The sequence below is a fragment of the Artemia sp. Qi Xiang Cuo genome, chromosome 6 (genome assembly GCF_049724085.1).
Source record: "Artemia sp. Qi Xiang Cuo chromosome 6, ASM4972408v1, whole genome shotgun sequence".
NCBI classification, from domain to species: domain Eukaryota; kingdom Metazoa; phylum Arthropoda; class Branchiopoda; order Anostraca; family Artemiidae; genus Artemia; species Artemia sp. Qi Xiang Cuo.
The window spans coordinates 48,916,681-48,943,092 of NC_142799.1; the positions used below are offsets into that span (position 1 = coordinate 48,916,681).

Genomic DNA, 26,412 nt, shown 5'->3' on the forward strand with positions numbered 1-26,412 from the left:
TGAGGTACTCCACTTATCACTTCCACAACATTAAAGAGAAATGATTGTCCATCATCCCCAAACACTTTAACTGCTCGTTTTCTATTACTGAGGAAAAGCATCATCCAGTCGATAATTTCTTTATAAATACCAATAGCTTCAAGCTTAAAATGTAGATGCCTGTGGCATACCTTATCAAATGCTTTAGCAAAGTCCATCAAAATAATGTCAACTGGAAAACCAAGTTCAACAGGGTTTATTATCAATTCAAAAAATAAATTACACATAATAACAATACTCAGTCCATTCCTGGATGCCAAGATCCTCAATTGCTACCCTTTAAACATAATACTCAGCATGGTCACAGCTTCTACTCTGTGAAACAACCTTACCTCTCATTTTCCCAACATATCTACCAATTATCCTCCTGCCCTTTGCCCCAGGGGAAACTGCCTCATTGTTATACCAAAATAAAACTAAGTTTTAACTTTATTTTTATCCATTTATGTTTAACACAATATATAAAACTCTTTTTTTTACCAAAATTTAACAAATCTTTTCCAATGCTAATAAATGATTTTTACTCTTCTTTTAAATGATGCAAGAGAGCTCCTACCTCTCAGCTTTTCTGGTAACAGGTTCCATGACATTGTACACATTATATTTGGAGGAAAATCCAATTGTACAGTCAGGGAGAAGGGTATTTGCAGGTTTGATGATGATTGGGTATTTACATTATGCTGGTCTGAGATTGGTCGAAATAATGTTTTAAATGCAGAGAGGAGTTCACCAGCTAGAATCTTGAACACAAATGTCAAGCATGACTGATGATGCAGCAACTCCATTGACAAGTACTCTTCATTTTTTCCAATTAATTTCAAAGATTGCTTATGAATCGAATTGAGCTTCTGCAGCTGAGATTTAAAAGTCGATTGCCAGATCATTGCACAGTACTGTAAATGGGGTTTGATAAGAGCATTGTATAGCAGGACCAGTGTTTCCTGCGACAAAGTATTCTTTAGTTTCTTTATTATTCCAAGATTCCGGGATATCTTCAGCTCTATCACTTGAATATGATGCAGGAATGACAGGTTATCATCAAGCAGGACTCCCTGGTATTTTGCAAAACACTTTTCTGGCCAACTGATCAAATCTCTGGATGTTTCAATACCACATATCTTTGGATGGACACCTCCAACCCAGCAAAAAAATAAAACACAAAATTTATCAACATTAATCACAAGTTGGTTAGAATCCATCCAGAGATACGTCTCCTTGAGAACAGTCATACGCTTGGAAATGAGCGCTGTTTTATCCCTTTCACAGCAGCCTAGTGTGGTATTATCTGCAAAATCCACAAGCTCATCATCATCTACAGGCTGAAAAGAAGCTTCATTGTGACATATCTTACAGCAGTGAAGAATCGTGTGTGTCTGGTTTAATATGCTACTCTGGTTAATAACATGAATCAGGAACAGTTGTGCCACTACTGTTCCTGATTCATAATATTGTTCCTGATGCTAATACATAATACTGTTCCTGGCCCTAATACATAATACTGTTCCTGATCCTAATATTGACCCTTGGGAAACACTGCAATTGACCAATACATTATTTCCTGGATATTCTCCCAAATAAATCCTGCAGTCCCTCAAATACAATCTGAACCAATCCAGAGTTTCACCTCTTATTCCCATGTGCTCCAGTTTCCCAAGGAGACTAGGGTGGTACATACTATCAAATGTGTTTCTGATATCAGTCAGGACTGCTGCAGGTAGAAGGCCAGAATCCAGAACTTTGTTGATCCATAAACTCAAAGCCATTAGTGCATCTTGGGTGGAGTGTCCTGGTCTAAACCCAAACTGATGAGTATTAAGAAACCTTTCTTTTCTCCAGAAACTGGAGTAGCTGCTGCTGCATGGGTCTTTCAAAAACCTTTGAAAAAACTGAAAGAATGGAAATAAGTATATAATTTACAGGATCAGCTCAAGAACCTCCTTTAAACCCTTGTCTATAAGTTCAGGGACATATTCATATGCATCAATAAGGTTGGTCTCAACTGATCTACCAGAACAGAAACCATGCTGGCATGGGGACAACAGCTTATTTTGAGTCAGATATTGAATGACTGTTGAGTTGACTATGCTTTCAAGTATTTTTCCCAAGTAGAGGTGATACTGATTGGTCTGTAGTTAACTGTCTCATCTCCATTACCAACTTTATGCATAGGGGTAAGATGTGCTAGCTTCTATTCTGCAGGTATACAGTTTAAATTTAGAGACTTCTTGAAAAGTTTGGTAAAGAGAAGAGACTCAGCATTCTGAAACTGTCATCTTGGTTAGGATTGTGATTTTTTTTTTTGGGGGGGGGGGGGGGTGAGGGTGTTCTAAAAAATAAAACACAGAATATTTTTTTTCAGTTAAGTGCAATTATGTTCTGGTATTTAGAAGGCACAAGGGGTATTAGCCCTATCCCTCTTTGTGGTAATTTCTGCTTGATTTAAGCTTGACCTAGTTGTGTGTTGTAATATCTGTTCATTTTGGGTTTATTTATTGACTGTCATTTATGGTAGTTTTATGCTTGAAAAATTATTCGATTTTATTTCTGTTCACCTTTGGTTTAATTTAGTTCTTTACTTTTCTTTGAAAAACATCTTTTGTGAATTTTTTTTTATCTATTTTAAGAAGGAAACTACATGCAAAACAAAGCATTCCTGCTGAATACCTGGTTAGGCTGTTACTAGCCTAAGGAATAATACAAAAAACTCACAAATTGCTATATAACACACATAGAGACAAAAATATATAAAATTATAAAGAATTGTGAGAAAAAAAGTAAGAAAGACTAGGCCTAGGCTAATTTACCCCCTAAAAAGATCAAAATTTTAAAAGAATTGTGGTTACAACTTGAGCATTATGATTTGAGCAATGTGGTCTAGTTTCTATTTTCAGAACTGCTAATTTTAGAAACTGCACTGACAGTTTCAAAGGACCAAATGCAATCAAAAATTTAATTTTTGAGGTAAAAGACCACAGGACAACATAAATCCTTGATAGCCATATCAAATTTGTGAATTAGGCCTGTAGAACTACAAGTCTTTGAATTTAGTTTTTGGATTTTGAAATGTTGAACAATAAAAGTCTGTTAACTGTGGGGTAAAGTTCTACCAAATCATATTATTGAGTTAGGACTAAAGTGAATACACCATTCAATGCCTTTTTTATGCTGATTACAAATATAATAATCATTTATATTGGAAATGAATTTCAGCCCCCCCCCACCCTATATATACCTACCCTAACCCTGAATTGGTTAGCATAAAAAAAGGCATTGAATGGTGTATTCACTTTATTCCTAACTCAATAATATGATTTGGTAGAACTTTACCAACTGTGGAACTCAGTCATATTAAACGTTAATAACTCAGATAATAAACATGGTAGGCTTAATTAGAAGGCATGAAAATATAGGTTAATGTTTAGTGCACCAGAAATTGGTTCCTCTACCCTGTGCAGAGCTGTTCCAAGAATTGATTGTGTCTAGGGAAAAATGAAATATAGTCCCTCTCTTTAACTCAAACATAACATAACTTAAACATAACTCAGATTCTGGAAGCACCAGAATCTTCCACCAGAACTTAACCAACTACAACAGTCATCATAAGGAGTGATTCAACAGGATCGAAAGTCCTTATTTCACTCCAAGCTGTGATTTAAGGTAATAAGCAAAAAAAAAACAAATCAAGGTAAAAAATCTGATTAAAGTTTGCACCACCACCCCCCCCCCCCCCTCTAGGGCACCTCTCCTCCTAGGAACAGCCCTCTCCTTGGAAAAAGCTGATTTATAGATGTTTGGAATGTTTAACCACTTTTCCTAAGTCATTCTTTGTGCTAAAAATAAGGAACTGTGTGTCACTTTGGGGTTTATTAAAGGGCTTTAAATTGAATTTGCAAGTGAAAAATTTGTTAGGCCTATAAGCTAGGCCTATTTTGAAAGAACATGAAGAGGCATTGAATGGTGGGCTCACCTTGTTTCTACTTCGGTTATGGAATATCGTAAATATTTATCTACAGATTTACACTTTTATTTCTACTTGTTGGGGTTTCCTGTTTGTAATTATTATTTTAATTTTTGGTTTGATTTGGAATTAGAAGCTTCTGAGTTTTTCTACATGAGGAGAGTAAGAATTATGACTAAAATAGATGTCATCATGATTGGCACTCGAGTTAAAAACGGTAGAACAAAACTCGAGTTAGAAAAACTTACCCCATAAAGTTTGACTAGACAAGTGCCATCGTCAAAGCATTTAAAATGTAAAAAACGTACCCAGTTATCAGTTTTTTACTTATTAGTTATCTTTTAAAGAAATTTAACAACAAATTTGATTGACAAATATGTGTCCAGTAAGAGAGTCATGCATACTCCTGCCATTTACCCGTGCCCCAGCCATTTAAACATTTGCCTCTCAATTACTTGGACTATCTGTCTTGGCTTTTTTCTGGCAATTCTCAAATTCAATAGGCAATAGGGAGCAAAAATGTCTGATTGGCAAGTTTTATTGCATTATTCGTATGAGGAGAGGAATTAGGTCTTTATCGTCCCCCTCTGTCAGTCCAAGAATAAGAACAAGGTTCACTTATCATGCATATACCCCATTTAATATATATCTGGGTACGCCACTTTCCCTGGACCAGGAATAAAGGCTAGTGTGTATTTTTCTGATCAGCCCTAATTGATGGTGATCACTTGGGTGTAACTTGTTTGATTTGAGGCGCTTTCATTATTGAGTTTATGATGGCTTATAGATTCTTTAGTATTATTCGCCGCTCAAGTACTTCATATAAGTAGAACCGGTATTAAAAATTTTATATATGAAATTCATTTAGTTTGCGATCTGAATTACTAGAGAACAGTGTAATACCATAGATATTAAAATGCTGAAACAAACATATGACTGTGAACCAGGGGCGAATCTAAAGCATTTTTATTGGGAGGGGGAAGGGCAAGAGGGGTCCATATCCGAATAGTCAAGGGCCATGGTATAGTAATATAATATTTTTTTCGGTCCCCTGAGCTGTTTAAACAAAAATTAGTTTTAAATTTTGTATTTTAATGTAAGTTTCTCTTTTATATATTCATTTGTATTATGCTGAGGACGGCCCTTGAACATAGGGTCGAAATATTCATTTAAAGTTTGGAACTGTCCACTGTCTTACGAAAAAAATTCCCTGGTGTTCTACTTGTTGTTTAATTTTGTTCACCCTCCACTCTCTTCTTTGAGTGTTCACGAACAGCTAAATTATGGAAAGTAATACGTGATCACAGGAAATTTTCAAGAATTATGCAACCAATGTCAGCTAGACCTGCCGCTGCCTTGACCATATACAAAACGTCGATTTTTAATACCCAAACGAAATGTTTGAGACACTATGTTTGCAATATAATTAATTATGTTCTATAATTTTAGTTACCAGGTTAATTATGTGTTAACTTTCGTGAAGCTCAGAATACGACTTTTCCTTCAAGGCATAAACATATAGGTCAGAACTTGCGAGAAATGCGGATCTTTTATATCACATTATTATGAGCACTATTGTCTCGAAGGTGAGCCGCGTAGATCTACAAGCAAATATGCAAGTTTGTGATATCAAATTATACCATCCGAAGAAAGGAAACTTGTCCATGTAAAATCATTCTGTTTCAGAACCGTATAAATTTAGTTAAATATTTTTATTTCAACATCAACAGAGTAATTTAGAATTTGCGGCACCCACTACTTGCAAATTTTTTTTATTATTATTATTAGTTTACAATTCTAATTGTCATAAGAAAATAGTTTTTGTCATTTTTCTATATTTTGGATTTCCAGAAATGGTTATTTTGTGGCTAGCGATTCAGCAATCACAGAGGTTTGCTAAGGAACCACGAAAAAACATTCATGGCAAAACTATTGAAAAGAAAAAAAATTCCTGACAAAATAGTAGCCAATACCAGCATAAGCACAATCTCTGAAGATAAAACAATAAATCTACGAAAAACAAATAGATCCGTGGTCAAACCAACTCTGGGCGTCATTACTTTGAAGAGAAGCGGCTAGAGTGCTACTCAGCAAAGTTACAATGCACAAATACATTTATTCTTCAAGCTACTAGGTGTTTTAGCTCTATCTTCTACTAAATTGTAAAATATTTATTCTATATTTAAAATTTTCGGCTATATTTCATCACAACATCAAAATATATCGATATTTTTTAATTTGTTCATTGACTTTCTGATAATCCAAAACCTATAGTTGAACCTTTTGAGTTTTCAAACAGTTCGTGATAAAGAGCTGTAAGTAAGGAGCTACCCGGTTCAATAGTAACCGAAACTCTAAAAAACGGAATTTTGATGCCAGTGGATACATCAAAAGAATCTGATTTTTATGCTGTTTTCAAATATTTAAGTTTCATCAAGTTTAACCTTCCCATCAAAAGTTACGAGCCTGAAAAAAATTTAGCTTATTTAAAGAAAAAAGGAATAAACACCCCCTAAAAGCGATAGACTTAATGAAAGTCACACCATCAGATTCAACGTATCAGAAAACCCTACTGTAGAGGTTTCAAGCTCCTATCTTCGAAAATGTAGAACTCTGTATTTTTTGCTAAAAGAAAGATCACGGATGCGTGTTTATTTTAGTTTTTTTTTCCAGGAATGATCGTATTGATCCAGTGATCCTAAAGGTCGTGAGAGGGCTCATTTGAACTGAAATTAAAAGTTCTAGTGCCCTTTTTAAGTGACCAAAAAAGTTGAAGGGCAACTAGGCCCCCTCCCACGCTCATTTTTTCCCGAAGTCACCTGATCAAAATTTTGAGATAGCCATTTTCTTCAGCATTGTCGAAAATTTAATAAATATGTCTTTGAGGATGGCTTTATCCCCGACAATTCCCGAGGGAAGGGCTGCAAGTTATGAACTTTCCCCATTCCATATATTATTGGTTATTGGAAAGTATACAGACGTTTTCAGGAGGGATTTTTTCTGGTGGGGGGGGATCAGAGAATGGGGTTACGTGGGAAGATCTTTCCATGGAGGATTTCCCATATTTCCCAGCATTTTTTTAAAAAACGATCAGAAATTAAATAAAAAACAAGTTTTTTCAACTGAAAGTAAGGAGCAGCATTAAAACTTAAATCGAACAGAAATTATTATGCATACGAGGTGATGCACCCTCTGGTCAATGCCTCGCTCTTTAAGCTAAAGTTTTTTTTCTAGTACTTTCAAAAGAGCTATCTATTCTAATTAAACGGCCTTTGTGATTCAGGGGTTTGTGATTCGAAAAAAATTCGATCGTATCGTATCTGTCGTATCGTGCGAAAAATCGCGGAAAAAGTAAAAATAACATGCAAATTTTGCTTTAATTATTCATGTACGGTGAGCCAAAATCAAAGCTGCATTAATTCAAAAACATTCAGAAACTAAATAAAAAAAAACATTTTTTTTTAACTGAAAGTAAGGAGCGACATTAAAACTTAAAACGAACAGAAATTATTCCGTATATGAAAGGAGCTGTCCCCTCCTCAACGCCTCACTCTTTACGCTAAAGTTTCACTCTTTCTCACAACTCTATTTTTTAAAACAATAAAAAACTTTAGAATAAAGAGCGAGGCGTTGAGGAGGGACTGCCCCTTTCATATACGGGATAATTTCTGTTCGTTTTAATTTTTAATGTCGCTCCTTACTTTCATTTAAAAAAAAAACTTTTTTTCATTTTTACTTAATGACTTATAGAAACGAAGAAAGCTCCTAAAATATATTAATAAAAAAAACAAGTTTTTTCAACTGAAAGTAAGGACCTACGTTTAAACTTATGACGAACGTAAATTATTACGTAGGCCTACATGAAGGGATTCGCCGCCTCCTCAATAACTCGCTCTTTATGTTAAAGTTCGAATTTTGTCCCAATTCCTTAAGAATGACTCCTGAATCAACAAGGCCGTTTAATTAGAATTAAAAGCTCTTTTAAAAGTACTAATAAAAATTTAGCGTAAAGAGCGACGTATTGAGGAGGCGGTGGATCCCTTTGTATACATAATAATTTCTGTTCGTGTTAAGTTTCACGTTGCTCCTTACTTTCAGTTGAATTTTTTTTTTATTTAATTTCTGATCGTTTTTTTATAAATATTGCTGGGAAATCCGGCTCTCCCTCCATGTAAAACTCCTTTCCCCATGAAAAATTCCTCAATGGAAATATCCTCCCACGTAACCAACCCCTCCCCCTTCACCAGAAAAATCTCCCTGGAAAACCTCTTTATACTTCCCAATAACTAATACTATACGTAAACAATGGGCAACGTTCACGACATCTAGCCCTTGCCCTGGGTACTGTGAGGGGTTAAATCACCCTCAAAGACATAGTCATTAGATTTTTCGACTTTGCTGAAAAAAATGGCTATTACAAAATTTTAATCGGGTGACTCTGGGGAAAATATGAGCTTTGGAGGGGGGCTAGCTGCCCTCCAATATTTTTGATCACTTAAAAATGGCACTAGAACTTTTGATCAAATGAGCCCTCTCCCGATCTTCTACGATCACTGGTTCGATACGATCAATACTAGGAAAAAAACCACAAATAAACACGCATCCGTGATCTTTCCTCTGGCAAAAAAATGAAAAATTCCACATTATTGTACATATGAGTTTGAAACCTTCATAGTAGGGTTCTCTAGTGGTGAATATAATAGTTTGAATTTCATTAAGATTACTTGATTTTTTGGGGGTGTTTCCCCTCTTTTTCAAAAATTGGGCAAATTTTCTCAGGATCGTAACTTTTGATGGGTACCATTAAATTTGATGAATTTTACACATTTTGAATAAGCATCAAAATTCGATTCCTTTGAGTAGATGAAAAATGAAAAATTCCACATTATTGTACATATGAGTTTGAAACCTTCATAGTAGGGTTCTCTAGTGGTGAATATAATAGTTTGAATTTCATTAAGATTACTTGATTTTTTGGGGGTGTTTCCCCTCTTTTTCAAAAATCGGGCAAATTTTCTCAGGATCGTAACTTTTGATGGGTACCATTAAATTTGATGAGTTTTACACATTTTGAATAATCATCAAAATTCTATTCCTTTGATGCATCTATTGTTATAAAAACTATGTTTCTTAGAGTTTAGGTTACTATTGAGCAGCATTGCTCCTTACTTACAGTTCGTTACCACGAACTGTTTGATATCTCATTAAATTTATTGCATTCATCTTGAGGTCTATTTACAATAAGATAATTCTAACGTCACACCTATTCATTAATAAGATTTATTTGATTGGCTAGTTCTGATTATGCTTAGATAGAACATTCCCATCACAGAATTTCCTTTTAAAATTCCTTTACAGTATTTTCCTATACAGCAAAGAATTGGTAGTGAATCTCTATAATAAGCTATATAAAAAAAGGTGAAATAAAAAATAAACTTTGGTTTTGGCTATTGCAAGGATCGAAAATTAGCTAAAACGTATAATGAATGAGTTCGGTGTTATCTAAATTCAGACACTAGTGAAATTTAGTTTTGAAAACCTTCTAGCTGTTGCCAATATTTATATGATACTATTTCTACATATTCTAACTTGCTTCGTATACTTTGTACTATTCAGGGAGGGTCGTACGCAGGATGGGAAAGGTCTATCAGACTCAAGCCATACACCCCCTAAAGAAAACCGTACTGTTATGAGTTGATTTAGATTTTTCTATATTCTTCTTAATATGTGCCAATTTCTGTTGAGATAGAGGCGGAAGTTAAAAAACTGGATATTTCAGACCAATCTCTGGGAAATTCCACCGTTTTTCTTAACGTACATTTGTCCATGGATAAGTCTCACATAAGTTCAGGTAAGGACTACATTCCCAATATCATGTTTTTATTTAATTGAATTATTCTGGGGAATCTCCTAGTCTGATACCTTGCCCAAAAAATGGCTCTTTAGGTCTTTCTCCTCGTGAGTAGTATCTTCCAGTTAGAAATGTGAGCCCAAGTTTTAAAGCTGTAACCTTTCGAATTGAAAATTAAAAACAAAAAATGTCAAAAGCGTCAGTTTAAAAAAATAATGTTTGTCTCGCTATTTATCAATATAGTATAGCACTGCATTCCCTCAAAACGGGAAGCTTCTTTTGTGTTTTTATTTTAAGATATTTTGGCAAGGGATGGCCAGCTTCACAGCTGTAGTTAGGTACACCGAGAGATTTCACAGGATCAGAAGCTCAAGGATTAGGACCGCAGACGGAAAAATTTATTGAAATTAACGTAATTATGGTGCTATGTTGAACAGTCAAATTAGCATTGAGTGTTTTCGGATCTTGTTGCATTAATTAGATAAAAAAAGAGAAGTTTTTTTTTAACTGAAAGTAAGGAGCGAAGTTAAAACTTAAAACGAACAGAAATTATTCCGTATATAAAAGGGGTTGTCCCCTCCTCAACGCCTAGCTCTTTACGCTAAAGTTTTTTATTCTTTTAAAAAATAAAGTTGTGAGACAGAGTCAAACTTTAGCGTAAAGAGCGTGGCGTTTAGGAGGGGACAGTCCCTTTCATATTCGGAATAATTTCTGTTCGTTTTAAGTTTTGATATCGGTCCTTACTTTCAGTTAAAAAACTTGTTTTTTTATTTAATTTCTGATCGTTTTTGGATTAATGTAGCTTTGATTTTGATTCACCGTACATGAATAATCAAAAGAAAATTTGGGTATTGATTTTGCTTTTTTTTTTTGGCTAAATGGCTTTCTCGAAATTTTGTTCTGACTTAACTTACAAATTAACTTAAGTAACGAACTTCTATATTCGTATATTTTTATTACATATATTAGGGAGTTCACCCCTAGGTCAATACCTCGCTCTTTACGCTAAAGTTCGAATTTTGTTCGATCCTTTAAGAATGACCCCTTACTCATAAAAGTTGCTAATTACAATAAACAGCACAAATGAATACACAAAAAAAGACTTTAGCGCAACGAGTGAAATAACGACTGTGGGGCGAACTCGATTATATACGTAATAATTTTTGTTCGTTTTAAGTTTTGATATTACTCCTTACTTTCAGTTAAAAAAAATTGTTGGTTTTTAATTTAATTAAAAACCAACAATTGCTATGAAGGGGCGCCCCCTTCATAGCAATGTCCCTTCCCCAATGAAAGCTTCCTCCATGGAAAGGTCCTCCCACTTAATACCTGACCCCCCCCCAAATACAAGAAAAAATCTCCCCTGAAAACTTCTGTATACTTCCCAATAACCAATACTATATGTAAATATTGGGCAAAGTTCATAACTTGCAGGCCTTCGCCCGGGGACTGTGGGTGATTAAGTCATCCTCAAAGGCATAGTTATTGTATTTTTTGACCTTGCTGAACAAAATGGCTATCACAAAATTTTGATCGGGTGACTTTGGGAAAAAATGAGCATGGGAGGGGGCCTAGTTGCCCTACATTTTTTTTGGTAATTTAAAAAAGGCACTAGAACTTTTAATTTCCGTTCGAATGAGCCCTCTCACGACCTTTAGGATCAGGACCACTATACGATATTCTACGATATTCTAGGACCACTGGGTCGATGCAATCACCCCTGGGAAAAAAATAAATAAACACGCATCCGTGATCTTTCTCCTGGCAAAAAATGCAAAATTCCACGTTTTTACAGATAGGAGCTTGAAACTATAGTAGGATTTTCTGATACGCTGAATCTGGTGGTGTGATTTTCATTGAAGTCCTATGACTTTTAGGGGGTGATTCCCCTTTTGAAAGCTAAAGAAGAATTCCCACAGAAAGCTAAAGATGAATCAAGTGCGTCGACGCTAACATTTTCCAAACTTTAAAAACACAGTTAATAGGTTCGTCTACTTAACAACTCGTGCTAACAAAGCGCATAGGATATCATTAGGTACTAGAAATTAAATTTAGATAATAAGTCGCCAAGTGGATTAAATACTAGCATTTGAAAACGTCGTGGTAGCTAAAAGACGCAACAATTCGACAAATGGGTCTTTTTTATTCAACTGATAGTATAATATTTTGGTAACACAAGATTTTATACAACTATTTCAGAAGTTCTGCCTAAGAAAATAAAAGGGTTATATATTTGTATTTTATCACAGATTCATTTCCAAATACAATAAAAATATAAGCAATCCATTATTCATCAAATAATGAACTAAATCAGTCAATACGCGAAACTCAGGCAAATGTGTCTAGTAGTCGAACAACTTATTACAAACAACTCCTAGTTAAAAATTCGTAAGAAAAGAAGGCTATATACATTTGGCACTTATTTCCATTTACTTCCATGAGAAATAATTCCTAGGACATGCCCGCTCCGAGCCGCACCACTTTGCTTCTACCAGTGCAGGGCAAGGTGTCCCACCTCGTTTTGCATTCTTAATAACTTTTCTTACTCTTGTACTTTCTCCTATTCCACATGTTTTGCTGCATGGCGACCATTCGGACCATTCTCCAACACGACATGCTTGGGAAACTGAAAAAAAAGAAGAAATAACAGCTAATATATTCTATTAATAGCAATAACGAGAAGCTGTTCCAAAATCAGATACTTATTATAAAATAGCCAAAACCAAGTTATTTGTAAGGTCTGACGTCAGAGTAGTTTCCAATCATAGAGCTAAGTTTGGCCACAATATTTTTATGGTGCTGGTGTTTGTGTTTTTACGTTTATCAAACAGTTCGTGGTAACGAACTGTAAGTAAGGAGCGACCCGGCTCAATGGTAACCGAAACACTAGAAAACGGTATTTTGATACCGTTATAAACTTTATAATTGGTGTTATGTTTCATCTTGTTTTTATTTCAATAAATTGAATTGAATTGAATTGATACAAATAGATACATCAAAAGAATTAGATTTTAATGCTGATTTCAAATATATAAGTTTCATCAAGTTTAGTCCTACGCATCAAAAGTAACGGGCCTGAGAGAACCCTACTGTAGAGGTTTCAAGCTCTTATCTAAAAAAATGTGGAATTTTGCATTTTTTGTCAGAAGAAAGATCACGGGTGCGTGTTTATTTTTTATTTATTTTTTTTTTCCCAGGGGTGATCGTATCGCAGTGGTCCTAGAATATCGTGGGAGGATTCATTAGAATGAAAATTAAAAGTTCTAGTGCCCTTTTTAAGTGACCGAAAAAAAATGGAGGGCAACTAGGCCCCCTCCCACGCTCATTTTTTTCCCAAAGTCACCCAATCAAAATTTTGAGATAGCCATTTTGTTCAGCATGATCGAAAATATTATAAGTATGTCTTTTAGGATGACCTTATGCCCCAAAGTTCCCAGGGGGAGGGCTGAAAGTTATGAACTTTACCCAATGTTAACATATAGTATTGGTTATTGGGAAGTATACAGACGTTTTCAGGGGAGATTTTTTTCTGGTAGTGGGGGGGGGGGTTGGCCGGGGGTTATTTGGGAGGATCTTTCCATGAAGGAAGTTTTCATGGGGGAAGGGACATTGCTATAAAAGGGACGCCGGACTTCCCAGCATTATTTAAAAAAAGATCAGAAATTAAATATAAAACAACAAGTTTTTCAGCTGCATCAGCAGCAACATCAAAACTTTAAACGAACAGAAAATATTACATATATGATTGGGTTCACCCCCTAGTCAATACCTCACTCTTAAAGCCAAAGATTTTTTAGTACTTTTTAGATTTATCGACTAGGGGGCGAACCTCCTAATATACGTACTAAAAATATATGAAAATAGAAGTTCGTTACGTAAGTTAATTCGTAAGTTACGTATATTTATTACTAATAAACTCGTTCGTAAATAAAATTAAGCAAGTTTCGAGAAATCTATTTAACCAAATAAAAGTAAATTAATTTGTAAGATTTACTTTAATTATTCATGTACGGTGAACCAAGACAAAAACCTGCATTTATTCAAAAACGTTCAAAAATTAAATAAAAAAAATCAAGTTGTTTTAACTGAAAGTAAGGAACGACGTTAAAACATAAACCGAACAGAAATTATTCCTTATATGAAAGGGGATGTCCCCCCCTTAACGCCTCGCTCTTTACGCTAAAGTTTGACTTTCTCACAACTGTATTTTTTTTAAACAATAAAAGGTTTCAACCACCTATCTGCTAAAATGTGGAACTTTGTATTTTTTGCAAGAAGAAAGATCACGGTTGCGTGGTTATTTGTTTTTTTTTGTTTTGTTTTTTCCCCAGGGGTGATCTTTTCAACCAAGACTTCCTATAATATCGTGGGAGGGCTCATTGGAATGGAAATTAAAAGTTCTAGTGCCCTTTTTAAGTGACCAAAAAAATGGAAGGCAACTAGGCCCCCTCCCACGCTAATTTTTTTCCCAAAGTCACCCGATCAAAATTTTGAGATAGCCATATTGTTCAGCATGTTCGAAAATTTTATAAGTATGTCTTTTAGGATGACTTAATCCTCCGAAGTTCCCGGGGGGAGGGCTGAAAGTTATGAACTTTACCCAATGTTAACATATAGCATTGGTTATTGGGAAGTATACAGAGGTTTTCAGGGGAATTTTTTCTTGGTAGTGGGGGGGGGGGGGGGTCGGGGGTTATTTGGGAAGATCTTTCCGTGAAGGAAGTTTTCATGGGGGAAGGGTCATTTCTATGAAGGGGACGCCGGACTTCCCAGCATTATTTAAAAAAAGATCAGAAATTGAATATAAAAAATAAGTTTTTCAACTGCAACAGCAGCAACATCAAAACTTTAAACTAACAGAAAATATTACATATATGATTGGGTTCACCCCCTAGTCAATACCTCGCTCTTTAAGCCAAAGATTTTTTAATATTTTCATAAGAGCTATTTATTTTAATTAATGGCCTTTGTGATTAATCGGTCATTTTTAAATAATTTGAACAAAATTCGAACTCTCGCTTAAAGAGCAAGGTATTGACTAGGGGGTGAACCCCCTAATATACGAACCCCCTAAAAAATATATGAATATGGAAGTTCGTTACGTAGACCTAAGTTAATTCGTAAGTTACGTATATTTATTACTAATAAAAACGTTCGTAAACAAAATTAAAAGTTTCAAGAAAGCCATTTAACCAAATAAAAGTAAATTAATATGAAAATTTTGTTTTAATTATTCAAGAACGGTGAGCCAAGATCAAAACCTGCATTTATTCGAAAACGTTCAAAAATTAAATATAAAAAAAAACAAGTTTTTTTAACTGAAAGTAAGGAGCGACATTAAAACTTAAAACTAACAAAATTATTCCGTATATGAAAGGGGCTGTCCCCTACTCAACGCCTCGCTCTTTACGCTAAAGTTTTATTCTTTCTCACGACTCTATTTTTTTTAACAATAAAAAACTTTAGCGTAAAGAGCGAGGCGTTGAGGAGGGGACAGTCCCTTTCATATACAGAATAATTTCTGTTCGTTTTAAATTTCAATGTCGCTCCTTACTTTCAGTTAAAAAAACTTGTTTTTTTTATTTAATTCCTTGAAAGATTCAACTTCATATCCTTAACCATTCTTGAGACATTCCAGATAGGCTTTTTTGACATCCTGGATGCACATAGTGTCTTTAATTTAGTTAAATATTCCCCTCAACACTCTCTAAAAGCTTCGACTTAATTTTCCTAGTCATTCCCGAGATATTATAGGTACGCCCTTTTTGGCAACGTGTATGCATTCAATTTTCCCTCTCAACTTTTGCTGGAAGTTTCAAATCAATACCCTTAGCCGTTCCTGAGATAAATGGAGATACCCGATTTTTGACAACCTGGATGCAAATCCCGCGTTATGATTTAGTTGAATAGGCCCCTAAACATTAACTGAAAGTTTAAACTGTATACTGTTAGACATTATTGAGATGCTGCAGATACAGAATTTTGACAGGTTAAGGTTCAATATCCCACCCGTCATTCCTTGGAAGTTTCACCTCAATTCTCTTAACCGTTTCGGAGACATTGCTGATATGCCCCTTTGACAACCCGTATTTTAATAATGTCTTGTGTTTTTCAAAATCCTCTCAACATTCTTTGAAAGTTTCAATCTCGTAGTTTTAGCCGTTTTTAAGGAATTGCAAGCACTCCCTTTTGACAACCTGGATGTACTTAGTGTCTTTTGATGCATTTCAACATGCCCATTGGCATTCCGGAAAATTTCAACTTTGTACCTATAGCCATTCCTGATATGTTGCACAAGCCCCCTTGTCCATGTTAAAACATGTGTTTAAATAAATACTAATTTTCATAACTTACTATTCCTGTCCCAGGGCCTGTGGGGGTTATGCCATCCCCAAAGTCCCAATTATTCAATCTTTAGACTATTTTGAACAAAATAGCTATCTAAGAATTTGATGGGGTGTCTTTGGAGGCTACGGAGAGGAGGAGCAGGTAGCAAAGACGGCCAATGGAGGAGGGCTGGACCATTTTTGGCTCTTTAAAAGGGCACTAGAACTTGCTATTTCCAAATGAATGGGTCTCTCCAAAGTTTCTATAAACAACATCTTTAATGACTCTGTTCTCCTCCGAGACTTAAACCGAAGGGTCTACTTGGTCCGAATTCGGAATACAGAGCTATTCCAAACGCAGAGCAAAGCCGACTCTTCAGTCTGTCCGCGAAACAATAGATGAAGCAGCTGATTGCTCTTTATGGTCTTCTGTGAGGGATAAGAAGTCTCGGTATTCTTGTTTTTACATTAGCTCTGTTGTTTCAAGTGTTTTCGAAATGGTAACACACTTTGATAATGCCTATATATTTTTTTTACCTCATTTTATCTCTGCATTTTTTAAGCGCAAAAGGAGGGAAAACCCCTTTGATTAGAAGTTTCGATTAAGAATTAAGAATTAACTTTTTAATTCCAAGTTAATACTTCACAGAAATTCGTTTTATTATTGATAAAAGTTTTCTGCTGCAATCCTGCAAAGAATTTGAACTTCTCCTCAGAAAGTATATTTTCATTATTTTTGCTTCTTTGACTCTAATATTTTAGGAGAATTGATCATTAGAAATGGATCGGCGCTTTAAAGAGTTTACGCATTTAAAAAATAAATTATGGTATCCTATCTTAAATCCGAACCTCTGCTACAACGACAACAAGGCATAGCTGTTATATTTGGTGGTCAGTGTTCCCCCCGGAAAATACCCCCCCCCTAAAAAACCCTCCCAAAAATACCTCTCCACGGAAAATACCCCCATGCAGAAAATACCCCCTCGCGGAAAATACCCCCGGAAAATACCCCCTGAAAAATACTACTCCCTTCCCCCGCGACTGGTTGGACTCCAATCACTTTCACCTTATAAAAAAGGACTTGAACTCCCAATTTCTGATCTAATGAGCATCCTCCGAAGTTTTTGCGGAAATGTGGATGAGGAAGGGGCAGTCCTCCTCCTATACGAAATAAGTTCTGCTCATGTTGGGGTTTAATGTTACTCTTTGCTATCATAATAACAGCGTAGACCAGAAATATTTACAGAAATCATAAGGGAGTGGATATTAATTTCACATTTTCAAGCGTTTTTTAATGTTTCTTTTGTACCCCCCCCCCACCACCAGAACACCCCCACCAAAATCCTGATTACGGCCCTGGGGATCATACCTAAAAATCTACCTCTACCCTCCCCTCGTCTCTTCCTTAGAACTAATTCTGTATTTATCTGATGGCTCAATGAGAGTTGGGATGTTTTGCCATTAAAATGCACCCTTTGAGGTATCTCCCTTCCTCCCAAACTACGAAACAATCAGAGAACCCCATTAAAGAAGTTTAAGTGCCTTTTGAAGTTTTCTAATTTGTCCATTGTTTACAGATAGTATTAATTTGTTATTGGGAAATACACGGACATTTTTCGCGGGAGAATTTTCTGCGGAGGGGGGGGGATTGTCTGTGTAAATTTTCAGTAGGGAGCAAAATTCTGGGAATAGTTTCCTTTCCCGCGAGGATGTATTTTTCCGGGAGCTATTTCCACGGGGGGGGGGGGTCTTTTTGCGGGGGGGGGTATTTTCTGGGGGTGTATTTTCCGGAGGTAATTTTCTTGGGGGGCATTTCCCGGGTAGGGGTATTTTCCAGGGGTATTTTCCGCGGATAAACGCCTAGAGCCGTTATAATTAGACTATAAGGCCTTGTGTATAAGAGTCTACTTTATATTTTACTCTGCTTCAAATCACTCGTTTGATATCATATACCTCAATGTTTCATCACCACTCGAAGCGGCTTTTAATGCTCTTTTCAACCATAGATTTACAAAAAACACGCTCAAATGGTTCTAGGCGTTTACCCCCTTCCCCCCTGGAAAATACCTCCCACGGAAAATACACATAAGCCCCGGAAAATACACCCAGAGGGGAATACCCCCTCCCCCCACAGAAAATACCCTCCGCGGCAAATACCCCACGGAAAATACCCCCCCCCCCGTGGAAAATAAGGCTTTCCAAATTGACGAATTTTGTTTTAGTTTTGTTTTTTATTCTCCGTTTCTTGTGTATTATACGCCACTCACTCAAGTTTACGCCGTGTAAAATTCGAGAACAAACCGGTTTCTTAGTTAGTTTGTTTCAGCTTAGCGTGAGACAAGACAAAGACAAGTGACAATATACATGGGAAATATATAATTTGGCTATATATTTGCACATAGGGGAGGGGGGGTAAAGTATTCGGACAGTTTGAAGTCAGGAAACAGTTCTTAGTTCACAATATGCAGAATAATTGTACCTAGCACATTTTGCATGCAGACCTGCTATACTTTAACTCACCCCCCCCCCCTAATGTGCAAATATATAGCCCAAACTCGTTTCAAAAGTTTCGAAGAAACTAACGAAGAAACCTGTTTGTTCTCGAGTTTTACACATCGTGAACTTGAGTGAGTGGCGTATAATACACAAGTAGCCTACCTGAATTTTTCATGGAGCCGGATTTCCCGGTATTATTTAAAAGTGATCAGAAATTAAATTAAAAAAAAACGTTTTTTTTCAACTGGAAGTAAGGAGTAACATCAAAACTTAAAACGAACAGAAATTATTACGTTATATGAAAGGAGTTGCCTCCTCCTCAAGACCTCACTTTTTACACTAATTTTTTTTAGAATTTTAAAACAAAGCTTATTATTTTAATTAAACAGCCATTATGTTTCAGGAATCGTTCTTGAAGAATTAGGACAAAAAGTCAAAACTTTAGCGTAAAGAGCAGTGTCTTGTGGAAGGGGCAACTTCTTTCATATACGTAATACTTTCTGTTCGTTTTAAGTTTTTATGTTGATCAGTAGATTGTATATATTGAATTCTACGGGACGTATACACCTTTTCAAAGAGAGTGAGTACCCCCTCACATGGTATACACTTCAGTTTGACGTGCACATTGTAAAAAGCAAGCAAACCTTTACCTATAAAGTGGTCAAACACGTTTTGAGAGTATAGTCGAGATTGTATAACACAACCAGACTGGTTATTGCTATATATTTCAATTACATAAGGAATTTCAGAAGAATATGCAGTACAGTTTCACGTGCACATGGCAAAAAGCGAGATATTTATTATAAATTTGGCACAATATAAATCTATGGAAATGGTTAGCGATAACAAACATGTTTTCAACCAGATGGGTTTTTGAAGCACATTCAGCATGGCGTTTTTTATTTTTTTTATTTTTTTTGGCAATTGGCATTTTTTTCTGATAACAAGTACCATTTATTGCGATCATAGCTCTAAAAAAAGGGTTTAGCATTTGCGAATTGAATCGTACGAAGGTTGAGAAAAAGAAAAAGGGTTTAGCATTTGCGAATTGGACTATACGAACGATATTAATTGAATAATTGGGAAAAAACAGAGCTATATAGCATTTGCGAATTGGATCGTATGAAGGTGGAGAAAAAAGGGTATAGCATTTGCGAATTGGTGATTATCAGTTAAGGTAACCCCTCGGGGTTGTTAACTCATAGCTTATTTATTATAAATTTGAAACAATATCAATCTATGGAAATAAATAACGATGATAAAATGGTCTTATGAGTTGACCTAGCTTTACTTCTTCGATGTGTTCTGTATAACACACAAGTGGCGTTTGAACAGTGTTATCAATTTAAAATAGAGTTTAACCTTATAGTATACTAAAAAATTTTCACTAAGAGAGATGTAGATGGCAAGAAAAGAATATTAATAATGGATAGCTTTACTTCTTCGATGTGTTCTGTATAATACACAAGTGGCGTTTGAGCAGTGTTGTCAATTTAAAATAGAGTTTAACGTTATAGTATACTAAAGAGTTGATATTAAGAGAGATGTAGATGGCAAGAAAAGAATTTTAATAACGGATAGCTTTACTTCTTCAACTTGTTCTTTATAATACACAAGTGGTGGGTTGATGGCAGAAGGATCTCTTAGCGTAGTTATAGTGTGATAGTGGGGGGCGTATTGCTTACAAAAAACCCGAATAAATGAGTTGAATTAAAATTTTTAACGAGAAATGGCTGAAAAGTGTTTTGGGGGAGACGGGTTGATGGCAGAAGGATGTCAGCGTAGTTATAGTATGATAGTGGGGGGGGCGAATTTCTAGCAAAAAACCCAAATGAATGAGACGAAAGAAAAATTTTAAATAGAAAGGGCTGAAAAGTGTTTTGGGGGAGATGGGTAGATGACAGAGGGGTGTCTTAGCGTATTTATAGTGTGATAGTGGTGGGCGAATTGCTTGCAAAAAACCCAAATGAATGAGTTGAAATAAAATGTTTAACTAGAAATGGCTGAAAAGTGTTTTGGGGGAGATGGGTTGATGGCAGCCGGCTATCATAGAGTAGTGATAGTGTGAGAGTGTAGGGGCGTATGGCTTAGAAAAAACCCGTCTGGCTGTCTTGAAAATAAAATTTCTAACCATAAATGGCTGAAAAGTGTTTTTGCGCAGATGGGTTGATGACAGAAGGATTTCTTCGCGTAGTTATAATGTGATAGTGGGGGGGGGGGCGAATTGCTAGCGACAAACCCAAATGAATGAGTTGAAATAAAATTTTTAACGAGAAATGTCTGAAAAGTGTTCTTGTGGAGATGGGTTGATGGCAAGAAAAGAATTTTAATAACGGATAGCTTTACTTCTTTGATGTGTTCTGTATAATACACAAGTGGTGGGGTGATGGCAGCGGGGTGTCTTAGAGTACTTATAGTGCTGTACTGTGGGCTGAATTGCTTGCGAAAAAACCCGAATGAATGAGTTGAAATAAAAATTTTAACTAGAAATCTCAGAAAAAAAAAATTGGGGGGGAGATGGGTTGATGGCAGAAGGATGTCTGAGCGTAGTTATAGTGTGATAGTGGGGGGCAAATTCCTAGCGAAAAACCCAAATGAATGAGTTGAAATAAAATTTTTAACGAGAAATGGCTGAAAAGTGTTTTGGGGGAGATGGGTAGATGACAGAGGGGTGTCTTAGCGTATTTATAGTGTGATAGTGGGGGCCGAATTGCTTGCAAAAAACCCGAATGAATTATTTGAAATAAAATGTTTAACGAGAAATGGCTGAAAAGTTTTGTGGGGGAGATGGGTTGATGGCAGCCGGCTATCATAGAGTAGTGATAGTGTGATAGTTTGGGGGCGAATTGCTTGCAAAAAACCCGATTGGATGACTTGAAAATTAAATTTTTAACGAGAAATGGCTGAAAAGTGTTTTGGGGGAGATGGGTTGATGGCAGAAGGATGTCATAGCGTAGTTATAGTGTTATAGTGGGGGGGGGGGGTGCAAATTGCTAGCGAAAAACCCAAATGAATGAGTTGAAATAAAATTTTTAACGAGAAATGTCTGAAAAGTGTTCTTGTGGAGATGGGTTGATGGCAAGAAAAGAATTTTAATAACGGATAGCTTTACTTCTTTGATGTGTTCTGTATAATACACAAGTGGTGGGGTGATGGCAGCGGGGTGTTAGAGTACCTATAGTGCTGTACTGTGGGCTGAATTGCTTGCGAAAAAACCCGAATGAATGAGTTGAAATAAAAATTTTAACTAGAAATCTCAGAAAAAAAAATTTGGGGGGAGATGGGTTGATGGCAGAAGGATGTCTGAGCGTAGTTATAGTGTGATAGTGGGGGGCAAATTCCTAGCGAAAAACCCGAATGAATGACTTGAAATAAAATTTTTAACGAGAAATGGCTGAAAAGTATTTTGGGGCAGATGGGTTGATCGCAGAAGGATGTCATAGCGTAGTTATAGTGTGATAGTGGGGGGGGGGGCGAATTTCTAGCAGAAAACCCAAATGGATGAGATGACATAAAATTTTTAACTAGAAATGCCTGAAAAGTATTCTTGGGGAGATGGGTTGATGGCGGAAGGATGTCAGAGCGTAGTTATAGTGTGATAGTGGGGGGCGAATTGCTCGAAAAAACCAAATGAATGAGTTGAAATAAAAATTTTAACGAGAAATGTCTGAAAAGTGTTAAGGTTATCGTTATCATTAAAATGTCAATCAACAAAAGATATATTTAAATGTTTCTCCAGTTCAAACAGTTAATATCCAGCCACATGCGACTCGAATTTCACTTTAAGCAGCTGTAACAATAGTAGATTTTTTTCAGCTTTTCCACAAACATTTTATCGCAATTTCTAATTATTTTAGTTAAGAGTATCGTTTTGCCTACATTCAACAGTTGAAAATATCTGAATGCATTTAAGGTATATTATGAATGGCTTGCAAAAAACATGAAAATACTACTACTACTACTACTACTAGTAACAACACACTACGCTTCAAAACCATCTGAGGTATTTAAAATCCCCCTTCCCTCCAAACTCAAAATTTTCCAAAATTCTATGTTAGAGGTTTTTTAAAAATATTTCTAAAGCGCTACAAACATCAGAATCGACTTTAGAGGACAATTTATGTCACGGGGAGATGTTTTTGAAATCGCCCTTCCCCCCAAACTCAAAATTTTCCAAAATTCTACTTTAGAGGCTTTTTTAAATTTTTGATATGATGCTCCTACATCGCAAGAAGAGAAACATTGTTTTAAATAAAAATATTGCAGGCGGGGGTGCAATAACTGAAATATCTAAAAAACTCATAATGTCATTTTATTATAATGTATGCAAGGTACAGTGGCCGATTGAGGAACAAGTTCAAGTGTATTACGGGGACACTGATTCACTCCTGTTAAAAGTCAAAACTGAAAATCTATTGAATGATTTGGAAAATGGCGAGTACATTAGTCCACGAATAGACTACACTAATTGGGATGAACCCCGCGACCCAGAGCCAGTGCAACGCCAGGCCCCAAATCAATTGTTAATTTTAAAATCTGAAACGGGTAGCGATCTGATATCCAGTGGTGTGTTTCCTGGGCCAAAGGTATACTGTGTGGAAACGCACAACAAGGATATCAAACAAGTTTGCAAGGGGGTACCTACACACTTTGTAAAAAATATTTTTTTTTTGTTGTAGTTGTTTTCGTTTTTGCTTTTTTTTTTGTTCGACTTGATAGGAATTCTTAAACCAGTTGGTAGTTGAAATTTATTGATGACTAAAGATTTTTGTTTTTCTTGTAAAGGGCATAATATTCTCAGGGTCTTAGCTTCTGACGGATAGCATTAAACCTAAGGAAATTTATGTATTTGGAATCAGCGCACAAAGCCAATCATTTTTCAGTATCTATTATTATTAAAATTCCGTTTTTAGAGTTATGATTACTTTCGAGCTGAGTTGCACTTTACTTTCACTTTGTTTCCCAAAAACTGCTTAGAATTGGTTTTTTTTTTGTTGAAGTTCTTTTCGTTTTTTCTTTTTTTTCAAATTGATAGGCATTCTGAAACCAGTTGGTAGTTAAAATTTCTTTAAGACGAAAGATTTTTCTTTTTCTTCTAAAAGGCATAATATTCCCAGGGTCTTAGATTTTGATGGATAGCATTAAACCTAAGGAAATTTATGTATTTGGAATCAGCGCACAAAGTTGATCATTTTTAAGTATCTATTATTATTAAAATTCCATTTTAGAGTTACGGTTACTTTCGGGCCGAGTTGCACTTTACTTTCAATTTGCTTCCCAAAAACTGTCAGCTTTGGAAGGAAAATATGTCATTTCCGTAAACTGAACTATAAAGCTTTTCGACCGCAAACTCTAATTTTTTGTAAGAAAATTATAGAAAATACATTTCTCTAGGTCAAATGTGAATCTTTGGTTAGAAAAAAGCCCAGCTTTGGAACGCCATTTCCATAAAAAATGAACTATAAGGTTTTTTTACCATAAACACTAGTTTTTGTAACAAAATTATAGAAAATAAATTTCTCTGGGTCAAATGTGAATCTTTGGTTAGAAAAAAGCTCAGCTTTGGAAGCAAAACATGTCATTTCCAAAAAAAACTGAACTATAATGCTTTTTGACCGTAAACTCTAATTTTTTGTAAGAAAATTATAGAAAATACATATCTCTCGGTTAAATGTGAATCTTTGGTGAGAAAAAAGCCCATCTTTGGATCGAAAATAAGCTATTTCCATAAAAATGAACTACAAAGGTGTTTTGACTGTAAACTCTAATTTTTTGTTAGAAAATTATAGAAAATACATTTCAATGGGTCAAATGTGAATTTTTGGTTAGAAAAAAGCTCAGCTTTGGAAGGAAAATCAGCCATTTCTGTAAAAAACTGTACTATAAAGTTTTTTGACCGTAAACACTAGTTTTTTGTAAGTAAATTATAGAAATTACATTTCTCTGGGTGAAATGTGAATCTTTGGTTAGAAAAAAGTTCAGCTTTGGAACGAAAATAAACCATTTCCGTATAATATTAACTATAATGCTTTTCAGACCGTAAGCACTAATTTTCGTAAGAAATCTAAAGAAAATATATGTCTCTGGGTCAAATGTTAGTCTTTGGTCAGAAAAGAGTCCAACTTCGGAACGAAAATAATCCATTCATGTAAAAACTGAACTATAAAGATTTTTTGACCGTAAACTCTTGTTTTTTGTACAAAAATTGTAGAAAATGCATATCTCTTGTTCAAATGTGAATCTTCGGATAGAAAAAGCCTAGGTTTGGATGGGAAAAAAAGCCACTTCCGTAAAAACTGAACTATAAAGCTTTTTTGATATGCATTGGAATAAGCGAACGCCCGCCCAGACACAAAAAAGCCCAACTTTGGAACGAAAATAAGCCATTTCCATAAAAACTGAACTATACTGAACTACGAGGTTACGTGCGCGCACGTAACCTCGTCTAAATTAACCTTAAAAAATGAAATAAAGCTATGTCGACTTTGCATGTCTCTCTCACTATGTATGCACCGTCGCGATGTACACTCCATGTCTTTCTCGGTTCTTATGTCTAAATCTACGTATTTGTATGTGTTTTTATCTCTTTCACTCTTTTTGTCTGTGTGTCTGGGCGGGTGTTTGCTTATTCCAATGCATATCAAAAAGCTTTATAGTTCAGTTTTTACGGAAATGGCTTATTTTCCGATCCAAACCTAGGCTTTTTCTATCCGAAGATTCACATTTGAACCAGAGAAATATATTTTTTTGTACAAAAACTAGAGGTTACGGTCAAAAATCTTTATAGTTCAGTTTTTATGGAAATGGCTTATTTTCGTTCGAAAATTGGGCTTTTTTTGTGTCTGGGCGGGTGTTTGCTTATTCCAATGCATATCAAAAAAGCTTTATAGTTCAGTTTTTACGGAAATGGCTTATTTTCCGATCCAAACCTAGGCTTTTTCTATCTGAATATTCACATTTGAACCAGAAAAATATATTTTCTATAATTTTTGTACAAAAAACTAGAGTTTACGTTCAAAAAAGCTTTGAATTTCAGTTTTTATGGAAATGGCTTATTTTCGTTCGAAAATTGGGCTTTTTTCTAACCAAAGATTCACATTTGACCTAGAGAAATTTATTTTCTATAATTTCTTACAAAAACTAGTGTTTACGGTCTAAAAAGCTTTATAGTTCATTTTTTACGGAAATGATTTATTTTCGTTCCAAAGCTAAACTTTTTTCTAATCAAAAATTCACATTTGACCCAGAAAAATGTATTTTATATAATTTTCTTACAAAAAACTAGTGTTTACGGTCAAAAAGCTTAATAGTACAGTTTTTTACGGAAATGACTTATTTTCCTTCCAATGCTGAGCTTTTTTCTAACCAAAGATTCACATTTGACCCAGAGAAATGTATTTTCTATAATTTTCTAACAAAAAATTAGAGTTTACAGTCAAAACAGCTTTATAGTTCATTTTTATGGAAATGGCTTATTTTTCGATCTAATGGTGGGCTTTTTTCTAACCAAAGATTCGTATTTGATCCAGAGAAATGTATTTTCAATAATTTTCTTACAAAAACTTGAGTTTACGGTCAAAAAGGCTTTATAGTTCAGTTTTTACGGAAATGGCTTATTTTCCGATCCAAACCTAGGCTTTTGCTATACGGAGATTTACATTTGAACCAGAAATATATATTTTCTATTACAAAAAACTAGAGGTTACGGTCAAAAAAGCTCTATATTTCAGTTTCTATGGGAA

At 35.3% G+C, this 26,412-nt stretch overlaps 2 protein-coding genes across 3 annotated transcripts in view; both read right to left on the minus strand.

The window, feature by feature from the left end:
• LOC148951318 (general transcription factor IIH subunit 2-like) overlaps positions 1-4,162 on the minus strand; it is a 67,797-nt gene extending 63,635 nt beyond the window's left edge. Inside the window, exon 1 of one of the 2 annotated variants that reach the window (XM_089090801.1) lies at positions 4,007-4,160. The gene's annotated coding sequence lies outside the window, so the exon portion shown is untranslated. Of the gene's footprint in view, positions 1-4,006 lie in introns of both variants that reach the window. The other variant, XM_089090803.1, reaches the window with a different exon arrangement.
• Positions 4,163-12,068: 7,906 nt separating this feature from the next.
• LOC148951319 (uncharacterized) overlaps positions 12,069-26,412 on the minus strand; it is a 108,725-nt gene continuing 94,381 nt past the window's right edge. The window contains exon 6 of the mRNA XM_089090805.1: positions 12,069-12,474. Coding sequence (XP_088946931.1) covers positions 12,278-12,474 — 197 coding nt within the window. The 3' untranslated portion in view covers positions 12,069-12,277. The remainder of the gene's footprint in view (positions 12,475-26,412) is intronic.